General features: G+C 38.3%; 1 protein-coding gene across 13 annotated transcripts in view; it reads right to left on the reverse strand.

The window, feature by feature from the left end:
• LOC128688939 (titin homolog) overlaps positions 1-25,405 on the reverse strand; it is a 748,574-nt gene that overhangs the window by 630,716 nt on the left and 92,453 nt on the right. For 8 of the 13 annotated variants that reach the window (XM_070085630.1, XM_070085621.1, XM_070085623.1 and 5 more), the window contains 10 exons: positions 21,316-21,449; positions 20,392-20,545; positions 19,804-19,931; positions 19,012-19,190; positions 9,799-9,878; positions 8,943-9,671; positions 6,155-6,253; positions 4,062-4,187; positions 1,113-1,241; positions 192-320 (listed from right to left, as the gene is read on the reverse strand). In XM_070085630.1, coding sequence (XP_069941731.1) covers positions 192-320; positions 1,113-1,241; positions 4,062-4,187; positions 6,155-6,253; positions 8,943-9,671; positions 9,799-9,878; positions 19,012-19,190; positions 19,804-19,931; positions 20,392-20,545; positions 21,316-21,449 — 1,887 coding nt within the window. The remainder of the gene's footprint in view (positions 1-191; positions 321-1,112; positions 1,242-4,061; positions 4,188-6,154; positions 6,254-8,942; positions 9,672-9,798; positions 9,879-19,011; positions 19,191-19,803; positions 19,932-20,391; positions 20,546-21,315; positions 21,450-25,405) is intronic. The other 5 variants (XM_070085629.1, XM_070085628.1, XM_070085627.1 and 2 more) reach the window with 3 other exon arrangements.

A 25,405-nucleotide genomic window follows, 5' to 3' on the forward strand; every position in this document is an offset into this window, starting at 1 on the left:
TCCCGAAATTATGTTTTTCTTTGCGTAAGTGGGTGAAGTAGTATTTCTAAGTAAACCTTAATAGAAGAATGTTTCTCTAGTCATGGTAAGAAAACAGTGAAACAATTTTCTATTACGGTTAAGAGCTAATACAGTATTCTTGTCTTGGTTTAAGAGTTGAGACAGTGTTCTCTTTAGGAGTGGGAGCGTACCAGGAACAGACGTTTCAGAGACTAAGGAAGTTCGGGAGCCAGTTCGACGTCTCCTGGGAGGCGGGGTAGGCACAGATACACACTCACCCTCTGGTGCCAGGATATAAGAGGGTGGCACCATATCTGCCCCTGGAGGATGGAGAAGGGAGGGTTCATGCTAAAGTTAAAAGTCGTTTATGAGATCTGACAAGGCATAACATAACAAAACAGAAGAGGATAACAAGAAGTATCAGGGGCTGAATGAAGAGAGAAATGTGGAATAAGCAAAACTGTCAAGTATCTCGGCGTAAAGAAAAGAACTGATAGCTTTGAACCTGGTAAGTATATACATTGTAAAGTAAAACTACTGATGGCCGAGGCAATATACTATCAACAAGAATAATGCAATTAAACAAATTATTTTAGAAGCACGAGGACATCTGGGATGCTAAAATAAAAGAGCCCTTGCAAAATATTTTTATCAGCTAAATAGTTTTATCAAATATAATGAGATCATCTCTAAAAATTTTTAATGAGAGAAGCTCTCTTTCTTCATTCCACTGCTAGAGTATGTACATCCCTGCTATACTACTAATATATAATTCGAGATGTCAAGAACTAACGCTCTCAGCTATGCACGTGTTTTCTGTATATGGAAACAGAAAGAACAGTCGTTAACATATGGCCTGATGTGAACAACGTAAGTGAGGTGACCTTCAACAATGTTAATGTTTATCTCTAATTATGCGTGGGTGGCCTATGGAATGTAGAATAAGTAAATAGCTACAGGCGTATGGCTTAGGTGAAGTGAAAAGTGTGTGGGTGAGTCGTCTAGTTAAACTCAGAGGTGTGTGGATGGAAGACATCGGTGAAACCGGTTACAGCCATGGGTTAGAGCCTAAGTAAACCCAGTGAAAGGTGTGGATGGCGTTGGAGACGTACCAAGGGCAGAAGACTCTGTCACAATGGAGGCACGGGAGCTAGAGCGTCGACTTCTGACGGGCGGGGTGGGCACAACATCACGCCCACCCTCTGCCCCCATGCTACAGAAGGACGATACATCATCTACTCCTGAAGGAGGAGGAAGAAGGGTAAACACATGCTAAGTGGGAAGACAGATTTGAAATTTACATAGTGCCAGGGCCGATAAGGTCATTCAGCGATATATGTTATAGAAAAAATATATGTATATGCCGTGCTTTACAGCCAGAGAGGTTCAACTAGCCGAACTATCTTAAAACAGATCTTTCTGATTTCTTTCTATTTTGATTATGTATGAATGATGGTGAAAGTGTTGAATGATGATCAAAGGTTTTTCTTTCTTTTTGGGTAACCCTGCCTCGGCGGGAAACGCCCGACGTGTTATTACGGTCAAACTGGTAAAAATCTCGAACTAAGATTAAAACAACATAAATATAGCATTAGAACTGGACAAGATTCCAATGCTCTATTTATTCATGTAAGAGATTTTAACCATCCAATTGATTTTCAAAAAGTTGAGAAAGTAGTATCAAGTCCATGGTCGACAGGAATATAATTGAATCTTGTTTCATAAAAAGCAGTTTTGACAATAATATGAATATTTCCTTTGGTTTATATAAATTAGATCCATTTATAATTAATAGAATCTGGGAAGAATTTAATAATACACTGGACAAATAATAATTTTTAAATTTTCTTGGGTAGAATAGTTTGTGGGTGAGTTGTGCAAAGGACCTATCCAAGTTGGGTCGGCGCGCGTCAGGTGTTTAACCGTTGTGGGATCTGATAGTGAGGTGCTGGCCAGACCCCTTATATAGCTTCCTTGGATGCTTTACTTTCATAGTTCCTTGATAATGTGAGTAGTCACGAAAGCGCTTGGAATTTCTCTATTCTTTCAGAGTGGTTGTTTTGCATATTCTGAAATCACCTGTTTACTGTGATCTTATTGCATATATATATATATATATATATATATATATATATATATATATATATATATATATATATATATATATATATATATATATATATATATATATATATATATACACATATATATATATACACATATATATATATACACATATATATATACATATATATATATATATTTGTTTTTTTCAACAAGTCGGTCGTCTCCCACCGAGGCAGGGTGACCCAAAAAAGAAAGAAAATCCCCAAAAAGAAAATACTTTCATCAATCAACACTTTCACCACACTCACACATTATCACTGCTTTTGCAGAGGTGCTCAGAATACAACAGTTTAGAAGCATATACGTATAAAGATACACAACATATCCCTCCAAACTGCCAATATCCCAAACCCCTCCTTTAAAGTGCAGGCATTGTACTTCCCATTTCCAGGACTCAAGTCCGACTATATGACAAAATAACCTGCTGTTTCCCTGAATCCCTTCACTAAATACCTCAACGCACCACTACCTTTTTTCCCTCCCTGCTCACATAAACTTCCAACAGATCGTGGGCCCAAATCATTGCCCATTCACCCAACACGCTCATGCACATTGCCCTCATCCCCCTTATCATATGCCTTTTCTAAATCCATAAATGCAAAAAGTTCCCTACCTTTATCTAAATACTGTTCAATATATGCTTTCCAATGTAAACACTTGATCTACACATCCCCCCCCATTTAAAGCCCCCTTGCTCATCCGAAATTCTACATTCTGTCTTACCTCTAATTCTTTCAATTATAACTCTACGATACTTTTCCTGGTATACTCAGTAAACTGATTCCTCTATAATTTTACAATCCCTTTGCCCCCTTTCCTTTATATAAAGGACTATACATACCCCCCCAACCCTAGGTCCCTTTTTTCATACATTTATTAAAAAAAGTACCCAACCACCCAACACTATATCCCCTGTTTTTAACTTTTTGTCATGATCCCATCAGTTCCAGCGCTTTACCCCCTCATTTACGTAATGCCTCACGTACCTCCACCACACTTACATTCTGCTCTTCTTCATCCCAAAAGATGGTATACCTCCCCGGGAAAAATTACCGCCCCCTTTTTCCTCAAAATTTTAAAAATTCCTCAAAATATTCTGCCATCACCTAATACCTCCCTCTCCCATCTACTAAGTCCCCACTCTTTTTTAATGGACAAATATCTTCCCCAGGTTTTTATAATTATATATATATATATATATATATATATAATATATATATATATAATATTTATATATATTATATGATGAGGGGGGGAAGGGGGTTAAAATGGGCCCTTATTTTGGCAAGTTGTTGCCCACATAAAGATTTTTTTGAAGAATTTGTAAGTAAAAATATATTTAAAGGTTCCACTAACTCCAACTGCAAAAATTTTTAGAGTGCAAAAATATAAAATCACAGATTTAAATTAAGGGAAAAATGGGCAAAATAAAGAAAAAAAACCATGGGGGCCATGAAGTACAAGTATTCTCTATGTACTGCACTATTAGTTCTAATATACGCACAATGACTCATACTAATATTACTCTTTACTACAGGTGATTAAAATTAGTCTTCCCTCTTAGTGTCAGGTTGGAATAACGTCTACCGTAAGATCTTGGTTCCATCTTAATGTTTACAGAAATAAGATCCTCACGAAGTGGTACTCGGTAAATGTTATTCTACAAATACTTTAAAAAATCTTTCAAGCTTCTTCAACAGCCGAGATCAGATATTAAACTAAAAATCCTCATCTGAATTACTCCGTCGTTTGAACGACAAACAGTTACGTCGACCAGCCATTGAAGAAACTAAAGTGAGCATCTAAAACAATCTATATGAAAATACAATCTACGTTTGCTTATCAGTTTTGATTAGAAAGCTATTTTCCCAAGTCTTGCACGGGAGGCCTGTGGTAGGCAGCGTGGGTGAACTCAGAACGCTTTGGAGACGTACCCTGAGCAGACGACTCCGTTACAGTGGAGGCCCGGGAGCCAGAGCGTCGGCTCCTGGGGGGCGGGGTGGGCGCCACATCGTGCCCACCCTCCGCCCCCATGCTACAGAAGGATGACACATCTACTCCTGAAGGAAGAAGGAGGGTGAACTCACATGCTAAGGTGGAAGGAAGTTTAAAGATTTTCAGAGCTAGGTTCAACAAGGCAATTCAGAGATCTTTGTCAACAAAAGGCATATAAAGCAGAGCAGGTGCAGACCACTCAAGCCAAAACTAATCCTCATGCTAACTGGGGGTCTGGAGGGAGTAAATTGGGACCCGTGTCATTATCGGTATTTTGTAGTTTTAAATAAGTGATGCTGAAGAAATCTACAAGTTCAACTTGCACTATGAAACTAGAAAGCAGTAGATTATAACCGATGAAATAAAAAAAGGCAATTGTAGAAATATAGGAGAGAAAAAAATGATAAATGTTAATGAGAGAATACAGTCAAGATAATAAACAAGTGGTACACAAAACTTCATGCTAGATTTTAACGCGGTGTAAAATGTCAGTGTTGGAGCAATGCCACTGTCAAACTACAGCGTATGTGACCACATAAATAAACCACCAGAGAAAGAAAGGTTGTTATCAATGTTCATCTCAATGCAGAGCTTTTATGGATGAATGAGAGCAACCCGTAACCCTCCAGGTACGACTGAAGCAAACTGTAACCGTCCACGGACGACTGAGGCAACCTGTAACCGTCCATGGACGACTGAGGCAACCTGTAACCGTCCATGGACAACTGAGGCAACCTGTAACCCTCCACGGACTACTGAGGCAACCTGTAACCCTCCATGGACGACTGAGGGCAACGTGTAACTTTCCATGGACGACTGAAGATAACCTGTAATCTTCCATGGACGACTGAAGGTAACCTGTAAAATTCCATGGACGACTGAAGGAAACCTGTAACCTTCCATGGACGATTGAAGGTAATCTGTAACCTTCTACGGACGACTGAAGATAACCTGTAACCTTCCATGGACGACTGAAGGCAACCTGTAACCTTCCATGGACGGCTGAATGCAATCTGTAACCTTCCGTGAACGATTAAAGACAAGTGAGAACTTTCCATGAAGGACTAAGGGCAACATGTAACCTTCCATGGTCGACTGAGGGACAACTTCAAAACTGAATCAAAGATTATATATTCCTATCTGGATATAGCAACCTGGGATAATGTTCCTATCTAGCTAGAAATGGTGACCTGGAATAATGTTGCTATTTACATATAGTAACCTTGATTCTGAATATCAAAGGTAAAATATGCCGACAAGTATGCGAATAAAACAATACGAAATTTATGGCATTTACTGAGAAGTTTCGTCCACCAGGGACTTTGTAATCAATAGACTGACAAAGTTACTGGTGAACGAAACGTGTTCTCAGTAAACACCATATATTTCGCATTTTTTTTCTCACAATGTTCCTATCTATTTGTGGACACATGGGGAAATGGTACAAACAAAATGGCCTGGATACAATAAAACAGAAGGCAAGATAGATGCCTGTTTCAGCCTTCTTAAGTACACTGCCAATTATATTCATGTCTCCGAGTGGGTTTGTGCCGTCGACCAGGCATGAACACGGGATAATAATCGTGTCTGCATACGGAGACCTGCAGTACCGTGCTCAGACATAACCCTCTATAGAAGTAACAACCCGAAATCACCTTCCTTTTTCAGAAAAGCGAACTATAATTTATTTTTTTAAATGGATTGCTGGGTTAACATTAATCACTATAAATGAGAACCAGAGATAACATTCAGCAATCGAAACGAGGCCCTGGACGTATTCTTCTCTAAAGAAGGAAAAAGAGAATGGAGAGAGAGAGGAGAATGATCGTAAAGATGGTATAACACTGATATTTAAAACTAGATATTCGGTACAGCATTCAGCTCTAAAATTGAAATCTGGTAAAGCATTCAGCTCCAAAATTTGACAACATCCATTCGTGAAAACAAACTTAGTGCTGTGACACTCTCAAAGGAAAAGGAACCCGGGGATAAACCTTACACTGTTGCCTGCAAAATCTAACTGGCAACATACCAAGAGCGGAAGACTCTGATCCAATGGAGGTTCGCGAGCCTGGGCGACGGGATCGAGGAGGCGGGGTAGGCACTGTGTCCTGAGCTTCAGCCATCCCTTCTGCAGAGGAGACCAACGTTAGAATCACCTGCTGATAAATCATGGATAATAACAAGCATACGTGTCCCCTGCCTTGACTACCTAAAAAAACAATTTGAGAAGTTTGATCTTCCAGTATTTCTTTCGTATTGTCCAAGTTAGGCAAAGAAATTGTAAAGCAAATAGCTGGACACTCATTTTTACTGGAAACAGTAAAAATAAAGAAGTTCGAATTTATCTAATATTTTTTTCTCTTGTTTGGTAATGCAAAGAATCTAAAGAATCTAATACTCTTTATATTTAAGTTATAATTAAGTATGCAACGAATGAATCATTGCATACAAAGGCAAAACTCATGCATAATTTACCTATTTGTTTAATTCAGCAGGAGTCCTGTGGTTAAAATTATTCATAGCTCAAATTTTGGTTACAAAACATTAATTAATGGAAAAGCAGTGAGTCATACAATATATATAAACTACGAAAAAAACAATTATAGTTTAAGAAATATGTAAACATCGACCAACTGTATTAACGAGTCTGCTCATGGGTTAATTTACCAACAAAACTAGTGAGTAATACTATGTGCTTAGGAGTAAAACTATTGTATAAAACTATAATCATTAACTATTTTAACCTCGGCAAGAATTCTACTACAAAGAAAGTGACTAAACAGGTAAAACGCATTCCGGTATAAGGACTTTTAAGCTAAGGAACTTCCTGAAGCTGTGTCTTGGGAGGAGTGCAACCAAACATTACCTTCACATGCAAGGACCGCACTTGTGTCTATGATTATATCCCAGCATTGTGTTGGGGAACCTTTAAATATTTCACAGTTCAATTGCATCTTGGATAGAAGCCTACTTATCACAGTAGCGTAATTGAGAGAAAATAACATGCACAGGAGCACGTTAATTGTATGCAATTCTTCAATCATAAGTAATGACTGATAAACACGTTATATGAGCAGTGTTACCAAGCTACGCTAGCTCTTTAGATATGATCAAGTATTGCAGATTTAAGCATATATACGTAACGATGTATATTATCACTGTACATATACTGTGAGAAGTTACCTTAATTCCTACTTCAGGGATTAAATTACATTCTTAACTGGTGGTTTACAGGTGATATGGAGCCGTAATAACCCTCGTAGAGTTGATAGGATTTAAACCTATAAAACTAACCAACCAGACTGATTTACTTAGTGAAATGTAACTACAAAAAATCACATTAAAAAAATTTTTAATAACCCATCATATTTCTAGGCTTTTCATTATGTATTTTTTATATACTGAATGTCTCTTGAAGTTTAGCTTTCTAAAGAAAATACAACCCCGAGGATAAAACGTAATAGGCATGCCGAGGTTGTGGGTCACAGGAATGGACACTGATGAACATTTTAACTATGAAACACACCTTATACGATATACTGTGTCAGTGTAATGTAAAAAAAAAAATAGTATACGCAAGGCCGTCACAATAATTTTGATTGGAATACTTTACTCAGAACATTTAAAATAAATAAAAAATCAAGTCGCACCGTCACTAAAACTGTCAAGTTACAACAAGCACTCATAAAATACTAAAAGCTTACAGAAGCCTCAGTTTGTCTTCCTTCAGTGAACAAAATTGTAAGTGTTCCTGAATGACCTGAGAACAAGTGTTTACACACCGCTACCTATCTTGTTCCAGCTACCATCTACAATGCCATAATCAAATATTTCATTTTAGAGCAATGGAAATGGCTGTATTCAAAGAAACGATCCAAAATCAATACCGTGTGTTTGACCAACACGAAGATAATACACGTGCTCCTTTATTTAAGCAAAAACGTAGTCAACAATAACATTAATTTGGGGTTTACAGAGGTTGTATCTGAAGTTACAGGCTCGGGAACTATAGGTGAAAATCCTGAAGGCAAAGCATGTTCATTTACAGTTTGGCTCGCCTTACTGTCATGATTATGGATGGTGGTCTTGGCATGGGCACAATACCCCATTTTTCATACAAAACAAAACTGCGATCATTGTTCAGGCCCTGAGAATTGTGGCGGTAGAGAGAGCTGTTCGTGGTGGTATCGGAAATATAGGAGGATGTGTAAGTGTCACTGCTGTGTGTTGTATGCTTCAAGCTGAATAACGATGTGATGGTAGTGTTGCTGTTGTTTAGTGTGTTGTTCTTGGTGTGGCTGTCATTGTAACAACATTTATGTGTATTGTTGGAGCGTAGGATGTTGCACTGGGTGTTGGGAGGTGCTGTAGGGTGGAGGATGAGGCTGTTCAAACTGGACCGTCGCCTTCTTGGTGGTGGTACTGGCGGTTTGTCTTCCCAGGGTTTAGCTCCTGCGAAAGGAACGCCAGGAGCCAGACTAAGAAGGAAGCTATAAAGGAATAACCTTCGTTGTTTCTATATTGACAACATCCTCCATGAATATCACTGCTTGGTGTATTAAAAACAAAACTACTAATGATAAGTGTTAAGGTTTTTCCATCTATTTGCGAACACAGAAACATAACTAAATTGTTTCCAAAATCTAATTAATCAAATTCAAAATCATAATTAAAATAGGATTAGATTGTTTAGTAAGTTTATAAGCAGAGATCTTCTTATGTCTGTTTGAAAACAAGTCCTCGCTACTGTAAGAATAATCTTAGGATTATCATGCAGGTGCGCAACATCATGCAAAAGGGGCTGGCGGGTATCATACCTGGTGATGCAGGAGATGGAATTGCAGGAGAGCGTCCTTCCCTCCTGGGTATGCGAGGTGGCGGCATCGGAGGTTCCTCGCCATCCAAAGAACCTCCAAGGTCCATCGACTCACCAGCTGACCCTCCAGACCGAATGTAGTCGCTGACAGCCAAGTTCCGTTCTTCATAGGAGTCGCCACGGTCCATTGACGAAGCCAACTCATAGGAGCCTCCGACGGGCAGGTAGCTCATGGGTCGTCCATCGGAGCCAGTTATTTCAACAGATATTTCCTTATCTAATGGCTCACTTTCATGCTCTGCCGAGCTGCTCGTTTGGAGAGAACCATATTTTGATCTCGAGTATTCTACATCGTAAGAAGGACCGCGTTCCATGGATGACCGAACTTCATACGATGAGCCTCTTTCTACCGAAGATCCAACCTCGAAGGATGGTCCTCTGTCTACAGAAGATCCAACTTCGAAGGACGGCCCCCTCTCCACTGAAGAAACTACGTCAAAGGATGGCCCCCTAGAACTCTCATAATCGAAAGAAGGTGGCTTTTCGCTTGAGCTTCCAAGGTCCAGGGAAGGTTCCTGAGCGCCGCTAGAGCTTGTTAAAGAGGAATCTACCTCCTCAGAGGATACTTGGCCTATTCGTCGTAACTTATTCACTGACAGTTCGCCTCCATCGAAGGAAGCAACGGTTGAGCTCTCTCCAGAGTCACCATACTCGAAGGACGAGCTATCCCCTGTATGAAAAACTTTCACTCAGCGAAATCCAGCAACTTTGGCCTGTTGCTTGAATAATCGTCTAATACAATTTGAATATAGCAATAGAGCCACTACATATAAACTAAAAGAGTACACAAAACCGACCTTTGACCAAGGTAGTAGAGTCCTTGGGCAGCGAGGAGCCAACACTGGTAGTGGACTTGTAGGTCTCGTACTCGAAGGACCTTAGGGGAGAAGATTATCACTCAGGCAAGTTAAAATACTGTCACTCAAGATGTGTAGAACTCATCCATTCATAGAGGCGAAGATACTCTCCACAAGGATAGATGTTTAACTGGAGAGTGTTCCGTGGGTCAACGCCCCTGAGGCCCAGACATCATCACTAGGAAGTCGGTTATTCATGAAACTTTGAATACCGTAACTCCAAGAAAGGCTAAAATATAGTCACTCAAGTAAGCTAAGATACAGTCACTCAGGGAGGCTAAGATATTGCTACTTAGGAAGCCTGAGGAATCATCATTCAGGAAACCTAATATATTGTCATTCAGAAGAGCTATGGTAGGTAGTCAAAGTGTAGGACTCATCATCAAAGTTAACATCAACATTCAAAGAAACTCAAACAGGCACTAAGGGAGGCTGGAACAATCATTCATAGAAGCAAAGGCACAAAACTCACTATGAGAAGCTTGAATTCCTTACTGCTTTTGTATAACATTCCTATTACTCCAGACATGCAATGATTTGCAGCCTCGGCCTTGATCTAGTATTTCCTCTCATACTACATAAAAACCGACTTGTTTTAACTTACTCATTCGTAACCTTCCAGCACCGTATGACACTACATCCATAACCTAAAATTTTGCTTCAAGCTTTCTTTTAACATTTAGTGAAATGTTAATCTTCCCATATTTCACACTACCATCAGCAATGAACAGTTCATTATCAGCATTTGCTTCATTAGATACACTGTATATCACAGACGGGGTGGTTCTGACACTAGATACTGAGCTAATGCTATTCAAATGTAGTTCATATTTTATATTATTATTCAAACAAAATTCCCACAGTATTTAATTACCATATATTGCATATGTGGGGCAGAAGTTTGTGGTTATAGGAGGGTGGGGGCAGGAGGAAAGAGGAGTGACTGGTGGAATGATGAAGTAAAGGGTGTGATAAAAGAGAAAAAGGTAGCTTATGAGAGGTTTTTACAAAGCAGAAGTGTTATAAGAAGAGCAGAGTATATGGAGAGTAAAAGAAAGGTGAAGAGAGTGGTGAGAGAGTGCAAAAGGAGAGCAGATGATAGAGTGGGAGAGGCACTGTCAAGAAATTTTAATGAAAATAAGAAAAAATTTTGGAGTGAGTTAAACAAGTTAAGAAAGCCTAGGGAAAGTATGGATTTGTCAGTTAAAAACGAGTAGGGGAATTAGTAGATGGGGAAAGGGAGGTATTAGGTAGATGGCGAGAATATTTTGAGGAACTTTTAAATGTTGAGGAAGATAGGGAGGCGGTAATTTCATGCACTGGCCAGGGAGGTATACCATCTTTTAGGAGTGAAGAAGAGCAGAATGTAAGTGTGGTGGAGGTACGTGAGGCATTACGTAGAATGAAAGGGGGTAAAGCAGCTGGAACTGATGGGATCATGACAGAAATGTTAAAAGCAGGGGGGGATATAGTGTTGGAGTGGTTGGTACTTTTGTTTAATAAATGTATGAAAGAGGGGAAGGTACCTAGGGATTGGCGGAGAGCATGTATAGTCCCTTTATATAAAGGGAAAGGGGACAAAAGAGATTGTAAAAATTATAGAGGAATAAGTTTACTGAGTATACCAGGAAAAGTATACGGTAGGGTTATAATTGAAAGAATTAGAGGTAAGACAGAATGTAGGATTGCGGATGAGCAGGGAGGCTTCAGAGTGGGTAGGGGATGTGTAGATCAAGTGTTTACATTGAAGCATATATGTGAACAGTATTTAGATAAAGGTAGGGAAGCTTTTATTGCATTTATGGATTTAGAAAAGGCATATGATAGAGTGGATAGAGGAGCAATGTGGCAGATGTTGCAAGTATATGGAATAGGTGGTAAGTTACTAAATGCTGTTAAGAGTTTTTATGAGGATAGTTAGGCTCAGGTTAGGGTGTGTAGAAGAGAGGGAGAATACTTCCCGGTAAAAGTAGGTCTTAGACAGGGATGTGCATTGTCACCATGGTTAATATATTTATAGATGGGGTTGTAAAAGAAGTAAATGCTAGGGTGTTCGGGAGAGGGGTGGGATTAAATTATGGGGAATCAAATTCAAAATGGGAATTGACACAGTTACTTTTTGCTGATGATACTGTGCTTATGGGAGATTCTAAAGAAAAATTGCAAAGGTTAGTGGATGAGTTTGAGAATGTGTGTAAAGGTAGAAAGTTGAAAGTGAACACAGAAAAGAGTAAGGTGATGATGGTATCAAATGATTTAGATAAAGAAAAATTGGATATCAAATTGGGGAGGAGGAGTATGGAAGAAGTGAATGTTTTCAGATACTTGGGAGTTGACGTGTCGGCGGATGGATTTATGAAGGATGAGGTTAATCATAGAATTGATGAGGGAAAAAAGGTGAGTGGTGCGTTGAGGTATATGTGGAGTCAAAAAACGTTATCTATGGAGGCAAAGAAGGGAATGTATGAAAGTATAGTAGTACCGTACCAACACTCTTATATGGATGTGAAGCTTGGGTGGTAAATGCAGCAGCGAGGAGACGGTTGGAGGCAGTGGAGATGTCCTGTCTAAGGGCAATGTGTGGTGTAAATATTATGCAGAAAATTCGGAGTGTGGAAATTAGGAGAAGGTGTGGAGTTAATAAAAGCATTAGTCAGATGGCAGAAGAGGGGTTGTTGAGGTGGTTTGGTCATTTAGAGAGAATGGATCAAAGTAGAATGACATGGAAAGCATATAAATCTATAGGGGAAGGAAGGAGGGGTAGGGGGTCGTCCTCGAAAGGGTTGGAAAGAGGGGGTAAAGGAGGTTTTGTGGGCGAGGGGCTTGGACTTCCAGCAAGCGTGCATGAGCGTGTTAGGAGTGAATGGAGACGAATGATACTTGGGACCTGAAGATCTGTTGGAGTGTGAGCAGGGTAATAATTAGTAAAGGGATTCAGGGAAACCGGTTATTTTCATATAGTCGGACTTGAGTCCTGGAAATGGGAAGTACAATGCCTGCACTTTAAAGGAGGGGTTTGGGATATTGGCAGTTTGGAGGGATATGTTGTGTATCTTTATACGTATATGCTTCTAAACTGTTGTATTTTGAGCACCTCTGCAAAAACAGTGATAATGTGTGAGTGTGGTGAAAGTGTTGAATGATGATGAAAGTATATTTTCTTTTTGGGGATTTTCTTTCTTTTTTGGGTCACCCTGCCTCGGTGGGAGACGGCCGACTTGTTGAAAAAAAAAAATAAAATATTGCAGCCACGTGTTAAGCAGCATATAATCGTAATACTTAATCATTTCTGTTGATGCATTCGTCAAGGAAAATTACCCGACGCGTCATTAATGGACGAGGTTTCTCATGTGAAGCAGCCTTAACTACAGGCCTGGGTAATATCGACCGCTAGCATGCTCGTGCTGGACTCTCTAGCTTAAATTAAAGGGAACACATATGCCCCATACAATCACTCGCTAACATGGCCTTCCTTACTGCTATATTCATGAGAAAGTTCTATACACGTAAAGGTCATAGTGCCTGAACACGCCCTTCTTATTCCATCACATTCATGTATTTTACTTACGGTTAACAGCCTTGATTTTACATTCGTCATTAATTTTAATTAAATTACAGTAGTATGTCTTATCAAAATTATCACTATTCTTAAACAAACCACAAGTCCACAAATCAGGAATATTATTGGACGACGTTACGGGTCTGTCTTGGACCATTACGGATTCAAACGTCGTCAGATTTTCATTGTTACCTTGTGTGCTTGTCTGTTAAAGCCACAAAAAGTGAGTTATTTATCTTTAAGGATTTAAATATACTAAAAATATGTCAGTATTATAATTATCTAAATACTCAATCCTCTTGCCTATAAAAAAAATCGTGTCTCGTCTCTCCAAAAATGTACGACTGAAACTGTATGTACACTGCACTTCACTGTTTGAAACTAATGTTTCTTACTCCATCATCCCCTTCCCTCCTATTTACGTTTAATATACTCAGAAAGCATAGTTAACGTAGCACTCGAAATAATAAAATTGTGCTATAAACATAACTCTTTGTGATCACTTCGTTTGGAGGCGGATGAGAGAATGTAGTAATGAGTGTTAATGTAGGCTTTCTGAGTACAAATTAAGGTACTACGGATTAGTCAAATAAAAAACTATGAACGTCTACCTTATTTATTAACGTCTTCTACATGTTCTTAGTGTAATAAACTAAATTAAACAATAATAAAATTAGAAGAAACTGCATAAACTAAAGAAATATAATATGTACGTCTCATCCGCCGAGTGTTGCCTTATGTAGTCAGCTTAGAACCACCATGCTTTGGCAACTTACGTACACAAACTTACGTATGTACGTGGGTATTTGTTTCTCGGTGCCGGAGTTTGATATTTGCTAGAAAATGTAGGTAATTCAGAATGGTGAGAAATATCTGGTATGAAGGAGTGGCCAAGAGAGATTTGTAGTTTTTGTACTGATAAAAATTCAAGGTACGTATTTGCTTGTGGTGGTTACAGAGGAGAAATACGACCTTAAAATATTTCCTGTGTTTACAAACATCTTTAAGGGGAAATGACAGCTTTTTAGAAGATATATAATGCTTTATAAACCGAAATTGCTGACTTGGCTTATTCGGCAAGTGTCATTTTATCAAACGAGTCAACGAGGCATAAAGATTCGAGTTGACAACTAAGTTTTACAATCATTAGTCAACGAGAATATATCAGCGATATTTTCCGAGTATAATATGCAATTGAAAACACGGCTAAAGTACAAAAATACATTTCTCATCCAAGTAAACTCTTGTATACACTAAGATATTCAGAGTAATTTAACAAGTCTGTAAAATTATTATCGGTCGAATAACTAAGTACAAAATGAGTGTTGTGTCAGCAAGATTCACAAATCACATCTCAAAATATTCCATGCCAGGTAACATGGAATGGTCATCAAGATCAATGGAGCAGCAAGTCAAGTTTGAGAGGTAAATAATGAAGTAATTACTAGAAGCTCTGGAGTCAAAAGCTGGCGTGTTGACAAGTTAAGAAATGACACGTTGCAGAACCGAGCTACGGTTCGTTCTGAGGTAGACACAGCGAAACGTTGTGCAAATAAAAACTTGTTCTGCAATATGTCTTTCTCATACGAGGCCCTAATGAAAGGCTATGAAGAAAAGTAAAGAGAATAAGAACAAATAAAAAATTACAGTATAAGAAATTGTCACAGAAAATGAAAAAGACTCCTAATACGAGAACGTAAAAGAATAAATAACAAGGATAGTCAATAACAAGAAAGTGACAAGAGACTGGAGCATTTGTCTCACAAACGAAAGTATCCGGGTGGATCCTGGGTGGGACGAGACATATGAGCTAGTCTAACACCTAGCACGTCAACTGCATTGAGTTGAATCATGGGAGAAGACCTAAAAAGGACTCCAAATGGAAGAAAGCCACACTGCTCCCCTTTCTTGGGTTATACTGGATTATTCACCCGTCGAGGTACTAATCCAATTATGTCCTGTACGACAAGTTGTGTACAACACTTGAGTGACACTTGGAAGCTCAGCAGCAATGAAAGACAGCGCCGAGTCTTTTATTTTATACTTTTGACCATAGTCATACTTTCACACGAAAATATTAACTAATTTTCAAATATATCCATACACATTCTGAAGAATCAAACTATGGCGAATGTGCATTGAACTTTTGACTAAGCCCATTAATCATTGATCCTAAATTCTCTATTAAATGTTTTAATTCGAGCTTACTAGAGTCAATACTCTCCTCTTGAACTTCTGCCGATGGCTGAAGATATGGGGTCGCAGGAGGAGATCCCAGCGTGTTGAGAGTGACGTCCTCGTGCTCTAGACACCGATTCATAACCTCATCCAGGTATGTGATGCGGTCTAAGATGTATGACTGAATATTAACTTGACCGTATGGTAGGAAAATATCTGCTAAGTTTTCCGGGTGGCTGTTGTAAGGTAAATCTTCCAATATCCAATCAACCTCGCTCAGAGACTGAGGGCGTGAGCTTCGATTTGATCCAACGTCGACAACAGATCGATCTGATTTATTGTCGACAGCCGAGTGACATGAGCCATCGTCGACTACAGACTGATTTGATTCATCGTCGACCACAGACTGATTTGATCCATCGTCAATCACAGAATGATATGATCCACTGTCGACAGCATAACCAGTACTCTGATGTCCGACGGGCGATAATGAATGGTCTCTCACAACACTGCTTGTCTTTTTAAAAAACTTAGATACGTTATCTGCGCTGAGTATTCTACTCTTCTCATTCATGCTGTTAACCAATTCTCCAAGATCGTTGATGAGATGCTGGAGTTCTCCTCGACTTACGTCTAAGCGTCCACTGGAGCTCACGCGAGACAGAGGTGCTAGAGGCGATGGGGCTACGAGCCCCTCCTTGTCTGTCACACCTAAGGTATTCATCGTTATGTCCTCGTTCTCCAAGCACCTATATACGAGCTCCTCCAAGAGGTCAATCCTGGACGTGATCTCCTCTTTGATTTTTGGTTCCCACGAGGAAAATTCATCAACATTCTGATACACTGTATAAGGAGAATCCTCGGTCAATGGATTTAAACCTTGATTTACAGATTTGTCCTTGACTGTGTTAGAAGTAAAAGTCAAATGAGACACTGGCTCTCTTGGATACACACAGTTTAGACCCTGTGATATTTTCTTACTTCTTACAGAACGAATGGCTTCATTTCCATCTAAGTGAATTGCAATGTCACCGGGTAAACTAGAAATTTTGTCCTTAGGTGCTATTACTGTTTTGTTAGTGATGCTGTACTGATAGTTTACTGAACTTTTATCTTCAGTCATATAAAATGGATTATCTACACCTTGGATCTGCCCCAAATCATCAGTAGAGCCTGAAATCATACCTTCATGATTAGGATTCGTAAAATGACAATTACTAACGTCGGTGTCTTGTGCTGTTCTAAACACGGTGCTTGTACTTCTTAGCGAGTTCTTGCTTTCTTGACGACTCGCCTCATTATTGTCTTTTCTAGGCGTTTCTTGATATCCAGAAGTTCCTGGATGTTCCAATAAACTTTGGTGACTAGCTACCATTTTTCTTATCGTCGTACCTCTCAAGATATTGACTGCAGGTCCTTCTGGAGAAAGGAAATCTTTTTGGTTAACTGCAGCTGCATCAAGCACCAATGGTTCAAATCCATTTCTTAAGTCTTGCTCATAATGCTCAGTGTCGAGTGAAGAGTTTGAACCTTTCTCGCCTCTCCAAGTGCTCCCGTTGTATGTTGATTCATCTTCAGATATTTCCGAATAATCAGTGTCGACTTCATCATAAATGCTATTATCCTGACCAGTTATACCTCTTGTATTGATGTTTCCCAGATGGGTCATGCTCGCCAGGCCGCCGCAAATAATTCTGAATTGGTTAGCAATAGCAACCCTCCCTTGCATGGTCCACTGACCGCCTGCAGCAGAGACCTCGCTCTCCACGCTACTAAACTGTTTGTTTCTGGCTCCCTGGTCAACGGTTCTTCCAACCTCTTGAGCTAAGGCTGCTTCTCTTCTTAAGTTCCTGAAAACTTGGTTAACTGTGGCTTCCTCGCTAAGGAAGCTTCTTCCTCGATCAGTTGCTTCTGAGCTATTAGCAATCTTCCTTGATGCCCGGTTCACTGAGGGTTCCTCACTACTTGAATTATTTGATTCATTAACTGCAAGTTCTTTGTAGCTAAGACTATTCATTACCCTATTATTTACAGCTGTGTAGTTATGGAGTTCCCTCTTTATTTTATTCGTTGCAGTTCCTTCGTTATCAGTATCCCCTTCTGCATTATTTACATTTACTCCACTGCTATGGACATCTTTAATTTCCTGGATCGTTGTAGTCTCCACGTTAGAGATGTCCCTTTTTAGGTGGCTACCTGCGACACCCTCTATATTAGTCACTCTCATTACCTGGTTTTTTGTAGCTCTTGCACCATACAAGCCACTCGCCACATGGTCTGCTATAGCTACACAATAACCGTCCTTGACGACCTGATGCACTGGAGCATCCTCACCACCGACGCTCTTAATCAATTGAGTCTCCATAGATCCTTTCTCGTGGATATCCTTTACAGTCTGGTTTGTTTTGACTTCTTTACAGACGGCGCTCTTGATCTGATTGGTCAAATAACCTACATTATCATTCTTCGCAGTTTGGTTTTCTGCAGCTCCCTTAGATGGGTCCCACAATGCCTGACGGGTTATTACTCTGTCGTGTAACGTGTTAGTCATTATCCGATTGCCTCTCACACTGTCATCGCATGTGTTTCTTACTTTCTGATTAGCAATGAATTTGTCACTAGGGTTCGTTTCAAGTCTGTCTGAAGATAAATTTTCGGAAACGCCAATATGTAACTCATTAAAACAACAATAATCATTATCATTTGTCCTTACATCACTTGCTGTGGGAGTTGCATCTGATTTATTATGAAGATCTAAACCACGATCAGTGACTATTTCATCAGTTGTGCGGTAGTTGTATGTGAATGGCGAGTTACCTGGCGTCGCCCATGGCTGATAAACTTGTACTGTTGCAATAAAGTTTATCGTCTCTTCCTGAATATTCTCTGTAATGGTACTTTTAAGTGTTCCTAAATGATGTGTTGGAGTTAACCCACCACTTACAATGTCAAACTGGGTCCCTACGACAAATTTCTCAAGTGATTTTAGTCGACATAAGGACTCAGAAACAATCGGACCTAATAAACTAGTCGTAGACTGATCTAAGGAGAGAGTCCCTGAAGAAACCCAAGATTCATCACTAAGTTCAGACGTATCTGTATTAGATATATCTGTGTCCGAATTACTTAAATCTACCTCTTTATTAAATATCTTTTGCTGCTGCATTAACGTAACATCACTATCAGAATCACTGTTATAACTACCCATGGAAGGAAAACAAAGCAGTCTATTACGTTTCATTAGTTCCTCCTCATAAAGAGCTTGTGATCTCTTCAAACTCACGGTTTCAATGACCATTCCAGAGTGATCAGACATCTGGCTAGTAAATGTACGTTCACTAAATGAACCTTCAGAAGCAATCTCCTGATTACAGTTTTGTAATGACCTATCCCCGCTAGTATCAATGTTCTCGTACCCTGTAGGACTCTTGGCGTCTTCGATGAGAATCTGGTCGGACTCTTCTCCAGGCTCGGAGACTCCGTAGGCGTTCTCAGCCTTGATGCGGAAACGATACTCTGAGCCAACAATGAGATCAGAGAGTTGTGTCCATGTGATTCGGGATGATGCCGCTTTCAGCCACACATCCCAACCCACCTGCAGGACAAGGCGACACTCAAAACAATAATAAGACAAGGAAAACTTAAGTTTACGTTACGTTATGAAACATCTGCATATCTCCTCAACAGCAGTATGTGTGAACATAGATGTAAATGATATATGTTTCGCTAGATAAGCTCTTTAAAGTCTAGATAAAATACCCTATATACTATGAATACCAGAAAAAAGATACCGTACGCAGTTTCTTAGGGAACATGCATAGAAGGAATTTCCTTGTCACAGGGTGAAGAATGCAAGTCATATAATTTCGAGGTATTCATTTTAGGAGCCAAAATTCTTCAATCTACATTAAACATTAAGTTTTCCCTTATTCTGTGACTATGTTACAAGTCACATTTTGATGGTCTAACGATATACAATTTTAAGTTTAACAAAATGCATCATGCCTTTTAAATGCTAACAGCAGAATGATTACAGAGTTCTGACTTATGAAGAAGTATCTACAAAGTTTTAACACCAGAACAGGGGCTATCTACAGCTAATAATCGAGAGTATATACTGTAATATACAAGCAATAATACACATGGAAAGATGATCTACCTGTTTAAAATACGAAAGAGGACCACCCAGTGACTGGTTACAGACTCACCCTAAAGTATTCGACGAGGTAGTTAGAGATCCTGCAGCCACCGTCGTCTTGTGGCGAGTCCCAGCGTAGCGTCACTGAAGTGCCTGACAGGTCTGTGATGGTGGGCACGCTGGGCGGGCCAGGACGATCTGAGGAAGAATAAATTTGTATAAAAATCGCATAAGTTGTGACTACAGAGTCCAACCAGTAAGCTAGCTGTCACTCTTACGTGGCACTAGTTAACGAATCATGAATTACCACAACGAATGCAATAACTCATCATGTAGTTTTTCGAAGGGAATAATACTAGTCATGAACTGGGATTCTATTATAGAAAAGCAAAAGCACTGTTACCAGATAGGATATAATGATGGGAATAGAAGAAAACGTTATCACATAATATTAACCGGAATGTGACACGAATGATGGACAGGTCCTATCAGAAATCGAGAAGCTGAAGGGGATGTAAACACCTGTAAGTTTCATTACTACTCGTGAAACTGAGATCATATAAGCGGAAAGAAATCTGTTTCTACAAGCCAATAAAGTCAAAAAGTGGAGAAAGGGAGGGAAAACCTAGAGGGTCAAATTAAAATCCAGCGCAGAGACCTGTGACGGTAACGAAGAAGGAGGCGGTGTCCTCGCCTTGTGGGTTGGACAACTTAATGGTGTACATGCCCTTGTCCATCCTATAGGCGCCGGCGATCTTTAGGGTAGCGTACTTCTCGGACACGTCCACAGCGTGCCTTTCGTCACCCTCGACCTGATGCAAGAAAAACTATTTTAGTCCTCATAATGGCAGACGTGGAAGAATGATAACTACCATCTCCTTAGGAGCAAAGAGAAGATAATTCTCACTTTTTGTATATGGATAGAACTGGAAATTATATGTTAGCTGTCTTACTGTGGAGATTCATCTGAAATATAATGTATTGTTAAATTTATTTTAACAAAAATTTACATTATAGTTGTTAGAAGGCTTACAGTGAAATATTTTAAGTTGAAACCATGGGATGAGAAAAATAGATATGTGGTGACTTTTTTATTGAGTAGTGGCTTCAAGCTAATCTGCTGACTGCTTATTATAAAGTCAAACTTAGTATGAATGTATTAGATCTATGAGTATATATAACAGTCATCACTGTCATGCATTAAAATATATGTGCTAATTATCTAGAGAGAATGAAGACTGAGCCGGTAATACACACAATCCATCTTATTTACACGTTTAATCAGCAGCAAAACCATTTTAGATGACGAATGCTTCAAAATATTAATAAATAACCTAAGGGCTTATTTAGCTCCCGGATGGAAGGTAAAGTATATGGAAATTGTAATCATTGTTAATTCACTGACGATTATTTACTAGAGCAAAACAGTTGTATACTGAAACATACAGAGTGTAGCCGCTGAGAGATGGAACACTTAACATGAGATGAAGGTGACAAGTGTAACAGAACACGAGATAAAAGTGACATGTGAAACACAGCACCAGATGGTGATGGGTGTGGCAAATGTGAGCGAAGATCTCACCTGCTTGCCGTTGTGTGTCCAAGAGGCGTGCGGCTGAGGTCGACCCGTGTAGGGTACTCGAAGTCGGATAAGTTCGTCAGTGTCGAAAATCAGTCCCTGTTCGTACTGTGCCGGCAGCTTGATATGCGGCGGGGCTGCACAAGAGAGAATTCTTCGTAACATACATGTATTATATTTATGTAAAAGAGATAAATCTGTTATGGATAATACAGAGCCTAGGGAATGGGATATAATTAGATTTTATCCAAAGAAGGATTAATAAACAGCTATGAGAGGTACCAGGCAACAAGATCCCCCAAACGGAGAACAGAGATGCTAAACAAGTGTTCACCCAAGATCATTGTTGTTCTGAAAATAAAACTAACCGATGAAAAACGCACCATAACAGCTTCTATCCGCTATATCCAATATATCATACGTGTCTGCACTGTGATGGATGTACATATGTGACTATCTTAACTGCTTTCACTTAGAAAAATAATAATAATAATAAAGTAGGAAATAAAGTCACCTGATTCCCAAATTTAATGCGTCTTTTCATATATATTTAAATCATAGCATAACACTGAAATATTACAATAATTATTATAATCTGCATGTAGCCCGTTTATATAATAATATATATATATATATATATATATATATATATATATATATATATATATATATATATATATATATATATATACTGTATATATATTCAACAATTCGGCCGTCTCCCACCGAGGCAGGGTGACCCAAAAAGAAAGAAATCCCCAAGAAGAAAATGCTTTCATCATCATTCAACACTTTCGCCTCACTCACACATAATCACTGTTTTTGCAGAGGTGCTTAGAAACACAACAGCTTAGAAGCATATACGTATAAAGATACACAACATATCCCTCCAAACTGCCAATATCCCAAACCCCTCCTTCCAAGTACAGGCATTGAATTTCTCATTTCCAGGACTCAAGTCCTGCTATATAAAAATAACCGGTTTCCTTGAATTTCTTCACTAAATATTACCCTGCTCACAACCACTGTGAAAGGAAAGTGAAATTCCAAGCGTTTCGTGACTTCTCACATTATCAAGGAACTATGAGGATGTGAAAAGTCACGAAAACCTTTGGAATTTCACTTTCTTTTCACAATGGTTGTTTTGCATATTTTGATATCACCAGTTTACTGTGATCGTATTGCATATATATATATATATATATATATATATATATATATATATATATATATATATATATATATATACATACAGTAGAACCTCAGATATCGAACTTTTTTCATTCCATACGGCTGTTCGAGTGCCGTTACGGAACAAATTTATTCCCATCAGGAGTAATGCAAATTAGATTAGTTCATTTCAAACCCTCAAAAATACACTTACAGAAGCACTTACAAAAATATACTTACATAATTGGTTGAGTTGGGAGCTGTTTGATATTTGAGGTTCCACTGTATATATATATATATATATATATATATATATATATATATATATATATATATATATATATATATATATATATATATATATATATATATGCAAAAAACCACTCTGAAAGAATAGAGAAATTCCAAGCGCTTTCGTGACTACTCACATTATCAAGGAACTATGAAAGTAAAGCATCCAAGGAAGCTATATAAGGGGTCTGGCCGGCACCTCACTATCAGATCCCACAACGGTTAAACACCTGACGCGCGCCGACCCAACTTGGATAGGTCCTTTGCACAACTCACCCACAAACTATTCTACCCAAGAAAATTTAAAAATTATTATTTGTCCAGTGTATTATTAAATTCTTCCCAAATTCTATTAATTATAAATGGATCTAATTTATATAAACCAAAGGAAATATTCATATTATTGTCAAAACTGCTTTTTATGAAACAAGTTTCAATTATATTCCTGTCGACCATGGACTTGCTTGATACTACTTTCTCAACTTTTTGAAAATCAATTGGATGGTTAAAATCTCTTACATGAATAAATAGAGCATTGGAATCTTGTCCAGTTCTAATGCTATATTTATGTTGTTTTAATCTTAGTTCGAGATTTTTACCAGTTTGACCGTAATAAACTTTATCACAAATTTTACAAGGAATCTTATAGACACATCCATCAGCATTTTGGGGGGAATTCTTTATCAAAAGTTTTTTTACTGTATCAAGATTTTTGAATACAACTTTAATATTAAAAGTATTAAGAAGAGAAGGCATATCAACCAAGTTTTCATGGTAAGGGAGAACCAACATATTTTTAGTTGAATAAGGCTGGCTGTCCCTTTTTGGATTGTAAAAAGTATTTCCAGCAACTTTAAAAGATTTATCAATTACATTTCTTGGGTATTTTAAATCATTACCTATTTCATAAATTTTGGATATTTCCTCATCTATGAACTCAGGACTACAAATTCGTAAAGCTCTCAAAAACATTGATGAGAAAACAGACAGTTTGACTATCTTGATGCGAGGAATAATAGTGGACATAGGAACAGTTATTTGTAGGTTTTCTGTAAATTTTAAATTTGAATTCATTATTACCCTTAATAATTAAAACATCTAGAAAAGGCAATGAGTTATTTTCTTCAAACTCAACAGTAAAGTTTATAGAATGGGCTAAGCTATTTAATTTTCCAAGGAAATGGTGTATATCTACATTTTTGGGCATAGATATACACCATTTCCTTGGAAAATTAAATAGCTTAGCCCATTCTATAAACTTTACTGTTGAGTTTGAAGAAAATAACTCATTGCCTTTTCTAGATGTTTTAATTATTAAGGGTAATAATGAATTCAAATTTAAAATTTACAGAAAACCTACAAATAACTGTTCCTATGTCCACTATTATTCCTCGCATCAAGATAGTCAAACTGTCTGTTTTCTCATCGTAATAAAGTTGGTAGAATTACCGACAATATGTAAAGTAAAAGGACACAAGTGCAACTAATGTGACATTTATTGTGGCAACGTTTCGCTCTCCAGGAGCTTTATCAAGCCATTACATGGCTTGATAAAGCTCCTGGAGAGCGAAACGTTGCCACAATAAATGTCACATTAGTTGCACTTGTGTCCTTTTACTTTACATGTTTTCTCATCAATGCTTTTGAGAGCTTTACGAATTTGTAGTCCTGAGTTCAAAGATGAGGAAATATACAAAATTTATGAAATAGGTAATGATTTAAAATACCCAAGAAATGTAATTGATAAATCTTTTAAAGTTGCTATAAACACTTTTTACAATCCAAAAAGGGACAGCCAGCCTTATTCAACTAAAAATATGTTGGTTCTCCCTTACCATGAAAACTTGGTTGATATGCCTTCTCTTCTTAAGGCTTTTAATATTAAAGTTGTATTCAAAAATCTTGATACAGTAAAAAAACTTTTGATAAAGAATTCCCCCCAAAATGCTGATGGATGTGTCTATAAGATTCCTTGTAAAATTTGCGATAAAGTATATTACGGTCAAACTGGTAAAAATCTCGAACTAAGATTAAAACAACATAAATATAGCATTAGAACTGGACAAGATTCCAATGCTCTATTTATTCATGTAAGAGATTTTAACCATCCAATTGATTTTCAAAAAGTTGAGAAAGTAGTATCAAGCAAGTCCATGGTCGACAGGAATATAATTGAAACTTGTTTCATAAAAAGCAGTTTTGACAATAATATGAATATTTCCTTTGGTTTATATAAATTAGATCCATTTATAATTAATAGAATTTGGGAAGAATTTAATAATACACTGGACAAATAATAATTTTTAAATTTTCTTGGGTAGAATAGTTTGTGGGTGAGTTGTGCAAAGGACCTATCCAAGTTGGGTCGGCGCGCGTCAGGTGTTTAACCGTTGTGGGATCTCATAGTGAGGTGCTGGCCAGACCCCTTATATAGCTTCCTTGGATGCTTTACTTTTATAGTTCCTTGATAATGTGAGTAGTCACGAAAGCGCTTGGAATTTCTCTATTCTTGCTGGAAGTCCAAGCCCCTTGCCCACAAAACCTCCTTTACCCCCTCTCTCCAACCCTTTCGAGGACGACCCCTACCTCGCCTTCCTTCCCCTATAGATTTATATGCTTTCCATGTCATTCT

Source organism: Cherax quadricarinatus, chromosome 16 (assembly GCF_038502225.1).
Source record: "Cherax quadricarinatus isolate ZL_2023a chromosome 16, ASM3850222v1, whole genome shotgun sequence".
NCBI lineage: Eukaryota > Metazoa > Arthropoda > Malacostraca > Decapoda > Parastacidae > Cherax > Cherax quadricarinatus.